Below are 12,087 nucleotides of genomic sequence, written 5' to 3' on the forward strand. Positions count from 1 at the left end.
ATTATGTTTATTTTCACAGACACATTTGTATTGAATTTGCTGACTAAAACATGCCCACTAGCTCGATTTCACACATCCTGCTGCACTAGATGAACATCATATTTGCATTTAAGTATCGCCTTTGATATTAGTTAGAAAACTGCTCATTGAAAACGGCTCAAATATCAGAAAAGCAAATCAGCCTTGACAGTCAAAAGTCAAATTAAGGGCTGAGAATGTCCATCCTAAGGTATTGACAGCACTAAAGGGATTCCAGTTACAAAGGAAGTATTTTGAGTCACTATATATCCCAGGATGATATAACAGGTCATGAAACACGAACCACCTCACATCCTCGCTGTTCCCTAAAATCCTAAAAAAATCCATACGCTAATTTAAGCCATTCTCCTTTTCAACCACACAGCTTTATTTTCAGAGCCTTGTTGATGTAAAGGTGTCTAAAATTTCAACTTGTGGAAAAAAAAAAATTATCTTGGATAACCCATATCAAATCTAATGCTTACAGTATTTAAGGCCATCTAAGGTTATGTCTTAATTTGTGTATAATGTAATATAATGGGTTAAAGGTTACATTTGTACCACTGCATTACTGCAGACAGAAGGAAAGCAGTGTTCAGTATGTGCCTGTTGGGGGTGCTCCGGTAACACCATTTCCAAATCATTTAAAGGTCAGGGATCACCATGTGCCCTTCATTTTGAAATGAAAAAAAACGAGACGTGATCATATTTCAGATCTTCTAAAATACAGCTTTAATAAATTGGTTATAAATGCATCTTGATTATATTACATGTTAATGTAGGAGAGATTGAAAGAGACATGCATACATTTTATGACTGTTCATTCCATGAAATAATCTATTTTACAAATAAATAAATAAATAAATAAATACATTTCCTTCTACTATTCTACAATTTTAGTCAGTAATTATAGTCATAGTTTCATAACAGCTCTGGTCATAGCAAAACTAGTGTGATTTACTACAAGACAAGTGTCATCAATGCCCGCATACTGTGCTCATACATGGCATATGATTTGAAATATTATCATATATAGTATGTTTGTGTTGGAATTTTGGTCTGTCAAAAACAATGTATATTAATAGTAGTTACATTCACTTTAAAGTTAAAATATGGGACCATAAAGAGGGAATTCTGTTTTGTGTATCATACATGCAATCATCAGATTTCCCAAATCGTTTGTAATATTTAAATTGAAGGTGCATCTAATGAAGCAACTTTATCTGTCTTTGCCCAAAATTATTAAGATTATTAATGCTATTTATGTCTTTAAACACTGTGTTTCATTCAGTGCCCTTCAATTATCTCAGCTAACTCCTGTTACACCGACTTTACTAATAATGCATAGTGGCAAAATTATAAAGACACCAAAGATTTTTGGTAATTTTAGCCAAAACAGAACAAACAAACAAAACAGCAATGCTGGTTTGCATAGTTATGTCTTCAAAGAAAATATCTAGCCTATTAGTATATAAAGGAGCTGAAATCATAACTGTTCTAGCACATGGCTTCTTTGCTATAAACCGTCATATCTCTATAGGCTAAAGCGATTTCAGTCACATGAAATGCACTTCAAACTTACCAGGCCAAACAACTGAAAAACATGACCAAAGTGTTGTTCATAGATTTGTGAATGTATTTAGTCCTTTTAAACATTTGGGCTAACGGTCTTACATAAACTCACTCACTTTCAACACGATACTGCTTTTGCTGTGACCTTTCATGCAGAGTCTTTGAAGTTGCTCCCCACCGAGCCCTGATCCAGAATGCCCTGGAGCACGCGGCATTAAAAGGGGCTTGCTGGAAGACAGATGGCCCAGGGAACACACCCTGCTCGCACACCTGGGCACAGATCACCCTGAAAGGGTGTTGTGTCCTAAAGTGAAATTCAGCTAGCAATAGTCCTCACACTGCACTTGGCCTCACTGGGTTTAACAGAGGATTAACTGACTTTATATATAGCTACACTTTTATCAGCTAAACAACAGTGCCACCTTGTGGAGAGACACATAAATTACCATTGTAAAATGAACAGATTAAAAAAGAAAAAAAAGTTTAACAAATGATCTTCAGAACTGGCCATAATAAATAGCTAGGTTTTTGAGAGGATTAATATTCAGTTCTAATACACAAACTAAACAAAATTCCTCCTATATTCCCCAATGAGGTCTGGTTAATTGTTCTCAAGTATACAAAGTTTCTAGATAACCTTAAAAATATTACAGTAAAATATAACTAACATCAAGAAAAAAGTGCTTTTGCTCTCACTCTCTTTGACATTTATTCCTTTACTTTCAAAACCCATCACTTACCTATTCTGTTTGTGCTCTATGCAATATAAACACCCTCTTCAGTGGCCTCTGAAGAAGGCAAAGGCTGCCCAAAAATACAACAAAATTAGCTGTGCATACTCTGCATATCAAATTGACATCCCATATTCATTTGAGCCTAACTTTGTGCCTACTGTACGTGAATGATAGATATCACAGGTCCAAGTTTAATCACATATCCATGTTGAAGGCCCTCATTAGGAGGTCCAGATCTCCCACGCTGGCTGCCTGGAAAAGTTCTGGTTGGTTCATGAGGGAGAGGGCAATCCGCAGAGCTGCCCAGATGTTGCTGGACATCACCTGATGACTCCTGCTCTTTCTTTGCTGGTGCAGAGCTGTCAGGAAGTTGTTCACTGCCTCCCTGCAAGAGAAAAGAGAGGAGTCAAACATGCTAACATCAAAATTGAAATGTTGAAAATGTTTTTTTCAGCCTTCTGCTTTAGCCTATTTATATCCACACTAAGGAGACAAACAGTTCTTTCCCCATCAACCCTTGCTCAGTGGTTCGGTTCATTACCGATGTGCCCCTAGGTTGATATAGCTGATGCCGAGGTTGTATCTCGAACGGATGAAGCCTGGCTGGAGCTGCAGAGCTCTGGTGTAGGCCTCCACTGCCTCGTCACTGCGGTCACCATTTGCCAGTGTGGCCCCGAGCCGATTCCACAGCAGATAGTCCTACGAAAACACAGAATTGGCAGAGTAAAGGACAATCAAGGACAGGGGTTTTTCATCTGAGTCTATGGAAAATTTCAGAGGAAAACGAATGTTTAAAAAATGGAATTAAAACATAAAAAAGCTAACATTTTCTGAATTCTACAGTATTATTTTATTCTGCATTATAAAGACTGGGCATGAATAATTAGATTCATTATTATATTATAAGCTGAAGCAAAGAGGAAAGTCCTCCTGTGTTTAGTTCCTGTTTCCTTGGTTGTCATGGTTTCGAAGTATGTTCTCTTTTTTTTCTTTAGTTACTAATTATGTTCCTCACCCGTGTCTAGTTTAGTTTCTCATTATCCTGTGCATTTATACTGCTGAAGTCCCTTTCTCAGGATACTGTATTTTAAAAATAATTTTGTAAAATCCAAATAAGCTTTACAGATCTTTAATGGAAAGCCTAACTATGGGGAGTACTATTGGGAGACCGAAAGGACAGCTGATCATCTATGCAGCATCAAACCATGTGTAAGCATGTGTGCCCTGTGACATGTTCAAAAACTTGCAAATGCCTTCATATAAAGATGTGGTAACATCTCACAGCAATAAATGGCAAATCTGGTGCAGTCCATGAGGATGAGATGCACTGTAGTACGTAAAGCAGCTGGTGGCCAAACAAGATACTAACTGTTAGGGTTAGAGTTACTGTTTTGATATTGAAAATATTTCTATTTAAATGTATAACAACCTTGCCCCCAAATCAATGCATGAACTACTAAATCAATGTGCATAACAGATAGCTGTGATAATTTTTTAACAAGCTTAAAATGCCTACAGTGCTTTTCGACAGTCCCGTGAAACTAACAGATCTGTAGCTTTAAAATAGTGATGAATAGGAGCTTCTGGCTCACCTCAGGTCGGACAGAAAGAGCAGCATTAAAGGCATCGACAGCTTTGTCAAACTCTGAGCTGAGGTTGAAGAGCACACCAAGGCCTGTCTGGAGATCAGGGTCCACTCCTTCAGCGTTCTGCTGCACTGCTTCCTGATACAGCTCCAACACCTCCACCAGCTGAGAGCTGCATACACACACATAACACATTAGCAAAACACTGAACAAAAGTGAAAACTAGGCTGGGTGATATGAGGATATATATTGTGGCAATAATATAAATTGTCAATCAATATTGATTTTGCTATATAGTTTCTATTACGGTATCTGTGCAGGCATGACTACTTAAAGTTATCGACATGTCAGAGCAACAGAAACAAAAACAAGAAAATGAAGAGTGCGACTTGCTTAAAAGAGAACTCAATTTGGCAATTGCACACTGTCTGACAAGTGGGTTTCCTAAATGGGCAAATGAACACATTAACATGTCAAATGGCAAGTATTCACACAAACACAGCTGGTTATGTTATATTGTTAAGTGAACCTAAACACATGGTAGAAATGTTTATCAATACATTGTATCCATGCATTAAGTCTTAAAGTGACAGCAGCCTAATATACTGTACCTGCTGCTGTCTGTGCCATTACTGTTAATCAAACAACAAAAAGGGAGAAAATCACTCATTGCTCTTGACTGAATAATTTTCATAGCTTTAATAAGGATAAAAAATGAATTCATACAATGACAACTACACAGTGTTTTATCGATTATTACATTTCTGTAGTATATCGCTCTTGAATACTATTGCTAGACATACCCAAATGTGAAATTTAATCATCTAAAAATTTGGTATCAATAAAAGCATTAATTCTAGCAAACAAATTAATAAATTGTGATATAAGACTTTGGTCATATCATCTTCTCCTAAATTTAACTTACAATATTTCAGTTAGTAGTTTTATCATTTTATCATTTATTAAAACTCAAAAAAGCAAACTACATACATATGCTTTATATATGCAGTATGTGGAGTTTAATTCATGTGAGTGAATGTGAATCATACCATCCGAGAGTGGAGATGGGGGATATGGAGGACCCTCTGCGGCGAGGCAATGGGGAACCGTCTAGAGGGCTGCGGTCCTGGAGTAGATGTCTGTATCTGGGGTTGTATCTGATCCAGCGGTGGAGAGCCTCACAGGCTTCCGGCTGCTGTCCTGTGTTGGTCAAGCTCACTGCCAGGGCCATCAGGGCCTTCAGATTGTTTGGGTGCAGTTCCAAACATCTATTATAACAAAGACAGACAGACAGAACATGGCAAAATAAAGTGAGTTGCTAAGTTTAAGGTGGGACTACAATATCTGTTTGTCCAAAAAAAAAGCAAAAAGTGTTCAGAAAACAAGAACTGATTTTGCAATTCAATTTGTTACCACTAATTGTGCAAAAGCTCTTTTCATGTAACATATATAAGACTTTTGGCTCTGCATAAATTACAATACCCTCATTACGGTCTACTCACCTCTGAAGACAAACAATGGCTGCCTGCTCATTCTCATTCTCTGCTTGTGTGGTACCCAAAACCTGCCAAGCCTTTGTAGAGGGAAAAAAATGCACTCTTGGTTGAAACAAATGTCACAAAATTATTAGAGCAAAACAGAAATAAAAAGACATGAACATATATAGGCTTGAAGGTCACTGTAAAAACAGTGTTCAATTAGTGGGGCTGCCGGTTTTCTAAAACATATTGTTGTTCCCTCTCTTTATGTGCTTGGCCAGTGCATTTAATGGCACGTCACTCTGGGGGCGATGGCAGTGGACTTTAATGTGGTTTTGATTCAAGTTAAACAGGATCATATTCATAAGCCATCCCAGAGGTTTACGCCATCTGTCTGGCATCGCCTTGGCTCATAAAGCATGGGAAATTTCATTAAATATTTGATGGTGCTGACTGGACAATAATGAGATATAGCAGAGGATGTGAAGAAGAAAAGGGATTTGCGCTGGCAATCACATATGCTTGCTTTGGGCACTGAAAATATGAAGTCAGTTACTAATCTGTTTTTTGTTTGTGAGGTGATAAAACATTCTGAGTAAACTGAGTTGAAAACAGGACATGATTCTGTTACATGATTCTAGTGGGCTGCCTTGATGTCTACTGATTACAGCAGCATTCAGAGATGGAACCTCAAAAGGAACGGATTTGGAATGCTCTAAATATAAAATTCGTAAACTTTTACAACGGTTGGTCACCCCAATCTTCTATATATATATATATATATATATATATATTCAATCGGTCATGGTTTTTGAAAGAACTCTCTTGCTCGCTAGATGCAATTATTTAATAAAAAAATGCAGTAATAATTATATTGTGTAACACTGTTACAATTTATACTACAGGGCAGGAGGTCCAGGCAGGTCTTGACTACATTATAGTTTAATATCACTTCGTCAAATGATTTCAGTTATTTCAAAGGTCCTTATAGCCTGCAATAGCAAAAGAACCAAAACCCACAAAGATACTAACCAAGAAAATACAAAAAATGTCCAAACGAATTTATAAGTAACAATTTAATTGATGTTCAACAAATAAAAAATTTATATAATACAGAGAAACAAATGATCAAGCTTGGCTTACTGAATATCAGGTCCCTTTCTACGAAAGCGCTTTTTCATAGACATTCTGAACTCTACTGAGGTTAGATAACTCGTGTCAGGACCCACTTACTGTCGAAATCATACTCTAGATTTAATACTGTCACATGGAATTGATATTAATGGTGTTGAAATTCTGCAGCAAAGCAATGATATCTCAGATCATTATCTAGTCTTGTGTAAACTCCATATAGCTAAAACTGTAAATCCTACTCCTTGTTACAAGTATGGTAGAACCATCACTTCTACCACAAAAGACTGCTTTGTAAGTAATCTTCCTGATTTATCTCAATTCCTCAGGATATCCAACAGCGCAGAAAAACTTGATGATGTAACAGAAACTATAGACTCTCTCTTTTCTAGCACTTTAGACACGGTTGCTCCTTTACGTTTAAGGAAGATTAAGGAAAAGAGTCCAACCCTGTGGTACAATGAGCACAATTGCGCCTTTAAAGAGAGCAGCCCGGAAAATGGAGCGCAGCTGGAGGAAAACCAAACTAGAGGTATTTCGTATTGCTTGGCGGAAAAGTACCCTATCCTACAGAAAAGCATTAAAAACTGCTAGATCTGAATACTTTTCGTCTCTCTTAGAAGAAAACAAACATAACCCCAGGTACTTATTCAATACAGTGGCTAAATTAACAAAAAATGTTGTTGACATTTCCCAACAGCACAGCAGTAATGACTTTATGAACTATTTTACTTCCAAGATTGATACTATTAAAGATAAAATTGTAACCATGCAGCCGTTAGCTACATTATTGCATCAGATAGTGTACTATAGATCCCCTGAGGAACAATTCCACTCATTCTTAAAAATATAAACTTGTTAAATCATCTAAACCAACAACACGTATGATAGACCCTATTCTATCTAAACTACTAATAGAGGTGCTTCCAGAAGTCATAGATCCTCTTTTGGCTATTATTAATTCGTCATTGTCATTAGGATACGCCCCAAAAACCTTCAAATTGGCTGTTATTAAGCCTCTCATTAAAAAAACACAACTGGACCCCAAAGATCTAGTTAATTACACACCGATCTCGAATCTCCCTTTTCTGTCAAAAATGCTAGAAAAGGTAGTATCCTCACAATTATATTCCTTCTTAGAGAAAAATGGTATCTGTGAGGATTTCCAGTCAGGATTTAGACCTTCTCATAGTACTGAGACTGCTCTGATTAGAGTTACAAATGACCTGCTCTTATCATCTGATCGTGGTTGTGTTAGTGCTACTGGATCTTAGCGCTGCGTTCGACACTATCGACCACAAGATTCTTATGAATAGGTATATCGATCACAAGTGCAGTATGGAGTACCTCAAGGCTCAGTACTAGGGCCGTTACTTTTCACGCTTTACTTGTTACCCTTGGGAGATATTATTAGGAAACACGGTGTTAACTTTCACTGTTATGCTGATGATACTCAGCTCTATATTTCTTCGCGGCCCAGTGAAATACACCAAATTGAGAAACTAACGGAATGCATAGTTGATATAAAAAAACTGGATGACGAGTAATTTCTTACTGCTAAATTCTTAAAAAACTGTGTTAATTATCGGACCTAAAATCCCCACATGTAATAACCTAGAACACTGTCTAACACTTGATGGCTGCTCTGTCGATTCTTCGTCATCAGTTAGGAACCTAGGCGTGCTATTTGATAGAAATCTTTCCTTTGACAGCCACGTTTCTAGCATCTGCAAAACTGCGTTTTTCCATCTTAAAAATATATCTAAATTGAGACCTATGCTCTCAATGTCAAATGCAGAAATGTTAATTCATGCGTTTATGACCTCAAGGTTAGATTATTGTAATGCTTTATTGGGTGGTTGTTCTGCTCGTTTAATAAACAAACTCCAGATGGTTAAAAATGCAGCAGCTAGAGTTCTTACTAGAACCAGGAAGTATGACCACATTAGCCCAGTTCAGTCAACACTGCACTGGCTCCCTATTAAACATCGTATAGACAGACTGGTTCGTCTGGCCAGAGGAGAACTGGCACCCCGACTGAGCCTGGTTTCTCCCAAGGTTTTTTTCTCCATTCTGTCACCGATGGAGTTTTGGTTCCTTGCCACTGTTGCCTCTGGCTTGCTTAGTTGGGGACACTTCATTTCCAGCGATACCATCGCCTTGATTGCACAGATACTATTTAAACTGAACTGAGCTGGACGATGTCATCACTGAATTCAACAACAAAATGCCTTTAGCTGAAAATTGAGTGTTTAATCTTGTCATTTTACATTATTGACACTATTTTCCTATTTGATACTGTAAAGAGCTTTGACGCAATCTGTATTGTTAAAAGCGCTGACCAAGCAAATAAATATATTAAACAATAGGTAAAAAATGACAAACTATTTACATGTTTTTCCCCAAAATTGTTTTATCTACAAGCACATGCTGTCTTTCTCCAGTCCTCTCCCATATAAAAGCACACACATACATACAGTAGAGACACACACACTCACATTCACACCCCTAGTAAAAAAAATAAACCCATGCTTTAAAATACATTTCTTTCATACTAAGTATACTTCAAATCCATTTACATATTTACTGACATTTCACTTAAGACTTACTGAATATAAATGATAATTAAAAAATTTTTGGAGTGTTTCTTTATTGCACAATGAATGCACATTTCTTTATTGCAAAATGAACATTTCATATTATGCCTAAAATGTGTTTTAATATCACTATTAATAAGGATTGTGTGACCTCTATATAATACCAGTCTTTAAATGCAAGTACATTTAAATACATTTTTGTATTTTTTTCTCAGTAGGGACAGAAACAAACATGCAGAGAAGCTTCTAGTTTTATACATATGTATAACATATGTGACCCTGGACCACAAAACCAGTCTTAAGTCGCTGGGGTATATTTGTAGCAATAGCCAAAAATACATTGCATGGGTCAAAATTATCCATTTTTATTTTATGCCAAAAATCATTAGGATATTAAGTAAAGATCATGTTCCATGAAGATATTTAGTGAATTTCCTACCGTAAATATATAAAAACTTCATTTGGACAACTTTAAAGGTGATTTTCTCAGTATTTTGATTTTTTTGCACCCTCAGATTCCAGATTTTCAAATAGTTGCATCTCAGCCAAATATTGTCCTATCATAACAAACCATACATCAATGGAATTATTATTATATTATTTATTCAGCTTTCAGATGATGTAGAAATCTCAATTTTGAAAAATTGACACTTATGACTGGTTTTGTGGTCCAGGGTCACATATATTATTATATCCATATATTTTGTTCTAATGTCACAAATACTGTAATCTCATGGTTTACTGGGCTTTACATGATTCTTTTGTTGTGGTGCTCTGCATTGTTGCCACATTACCACCTTGGGTGTGCATTACTTTCTAATAATTCAACAGCGCATGGACAATTCTTACTTACTTGAAATTACTGTTTTTATTTTAATATATTTTAAGTAATTCTATATGATTCTACATGCTGCTTAATATTTCTGTGAAAACCGTTCAAAAGAAAAGCATATATGCACACTCGCATATACTGTATATCTATACATTCAACCATCATCATCTTGGATTTTGTTACCCTTTTGCTCTGTGTAATGCATTCTGGGATTGCCTTAATTGCAAGAGATGCCAAGCTGCCTTTGCCAAGCTGATCTTGACTTTGATGTACAGTAGTACCTTAATGAAGTGCCTTCAAGTCTTCACACGCTAAAATGCTATGTAGGCCACTTGCTAAGTTTTGGAAAACAGTTCATGTGCAAGGAAGGTTAAACACACACACATAAACACACAAATGCTCAATAAATGGGCTGTACTTCTTTTGGAGTCTTTTACCTCTGAGTCTTGAGGGTCTTGTAAGATGGCCGCCTCCAGTAGTAGTACAGCACTGTTCAGATCCCCGTCCCTGCATTTCTGCAGCCCCTGTTCAGAGGCATTGGTGTAGTCTTTGTAAGGGTTACTGGTATGGAAGTAGTAACCCTGCAAGCAACAGGACCAAAAAACAGGTTCAAACAAAACAATCAAGAGTAAATATGATTATTTCAGTAGAATACTTGAGAGCAGGACTTATTGTAAACATTTCATAAATCCGGAGAGGTAGATGGTGGTGTGTTGATAATTAGATCATGCTGAGGTCTTTAATATTGCAGTGGAAAGTGCAGTCGGGCTAATCAGAGGCGTGGGGAGAAGAAAAGGGCACAGGAACTCACACTTCAAATGATCCACTGCAAAGCCATATGCCCAGCATTCACACCATCCAGGACATCAATAAACATAATAAACTAAGACTCAAATGAATGCAACAACAGATTGCTCCATCTTGCCACAGGCTCTTTAAAAATAACTATTTAAAATACTAAACATCTAAAATACTAAAAGAAATGTAACACTGGGTGTTCAACTTCTGTCAAGCCAGCTGAAATGAAAATAGTGTGCACAAATATCATGATTATTACAGTAATCTGCAAGCGGCACAAAAAGACAGCCTTTGAGGTGTTTTTTGGCAAGAACTACCACACAGTTAGAAAAAACACTTCTAAACCCTGCCATTCTCTTATTTATAAAAAAGGATGTTAAGAATAAGGTCTTAAGAGTTTTTCAACAACTGTATTTAGGAATAATCTTACAAAGAACTGCACTTAGGAATAATCTTACAAACTTCTAGCAACCACCCAGAACACCCTAACGACTAAATAGCAGCATCGCTGTCCATCAACGGGAAAAAAACGTAACAACTACATAGAAATGCCCTAGCAACTGGAGGCCGCATCTCTAAAAGAGTTGTAGCATAAGCAGAACAGTAGTTTTTGGCTATATCTGAACATTCTCTATCTGTTTGGAAGCACACAATCATGAAACATAAGAGAGAATTTTAGATGAAAGACAGCATTATCCAGCATCTGGAGTCTATAACCTTTGAAGTGATAATCTACCACTATATCAGTTCTGCCATCACAGAAAATGCAATACAGAAGGCAGTGATTATTAAAATACATTCATGCGTTGGCGTGGAACAGTGCCTTTGATCGGTTAACAATGAATATAGTGGTTTCTGTTGGTTAAAGGTGTTGTATGTAATTTGTTGACTAAATCATAAATATAGCACATGCTAAGTTCACTTACTCGTTTCTCTGAAAAACAATCCTACAGCCAGTTATTCTACTTTGAAATGTGCGTTCCATGTCGGAATGTCCGTTTTTGTTTTGGTCTATAACATTCCGCCCACTGCCAATATATTCAATAGTATTTTAATACCCCTGCCAGTTGGCGGAAGACACAGCATATTGCAGCCATGGAAGCCACTAACTGGTTCAGAGATTGCAGATTCTACCCAACCTAAAAAGCCTCAGCATCCATCTAAAAAGCTCTATTTATTATAAAAACCTTTGACCAGATATCAAAACCCCCGCCTCGCATGTTGACGGGATTGGTTAAAGGGAGAGTTCACCCAAAAATGAAAATTCTGTCATTAATTACTCACCCTCGTGTTGTTCCAAACTCATAAGACTTCCGTTCATCTTCGGAACAAAAAGTATTC

At 36.9% G+C, this 12,087-nt stretch overlaps 1 protein-coding gene across 8 annotated transcripts in view; it reads right to left on the reverse strand.

Annotated features, from left to right (window-relative positions):
• Positions 1-726: 726 nt before the first annotated feature.
• The window catches only part of pex5lb (peroxisomal biogenesis factor 5-like b), a 64,923-nt gene continuing 53,562 nt past the window's right edge, over positions 727-12,087 (reverse strand). For 5 of the 8 annotated variants that reach the window (XM_058754286.1, XM_058754296.1, XM_058754276.1 and 2 more), the window contains 8 exons: positions 10,386-10,529; positions 5,413-5,483; positions 4,960-5,178; positions 4,522-4,542; positions 4,304-4,354; positions 3,917-4,082; positions 2,866-3,023; positions 727-2,709 (listed from right to left, as the gene is read on the reverse strand). In XM_058754286.1, coding sequence (XP_058610269.1) covers positions 2,520-2,709; positions 2,866-3,023; positions 3,917-4,082; positions 4,304-4,354; positions 4,522-4,542; positions 4,960-5,178; positions 5,413-5,483; positions 10,386-10,529 — 1,020 coding nt within the window. In that variant the 3' untranslated portion in view covers positions 727-2,519. The other 3 variants (XM_058754309.1, XM_058754332.1, XM_058754316.1) reach the window with 3 other exon arrangements.

Source organism: Onychostoma macrolepis, chromosome 02, assembly GCF_012432095.1.
Source record: "Onychostoma macrolepis isolate SWU-2019 chromosome 02, ASM1243209v1, whole genome shotgun sequence".
Lineage (NCBI taxonomy): Eukaryota > Metazoa > Chordata > Actinopteri > Cypriniformes > Cyprinidae > Onychostoma > Onychostoma macrolepis.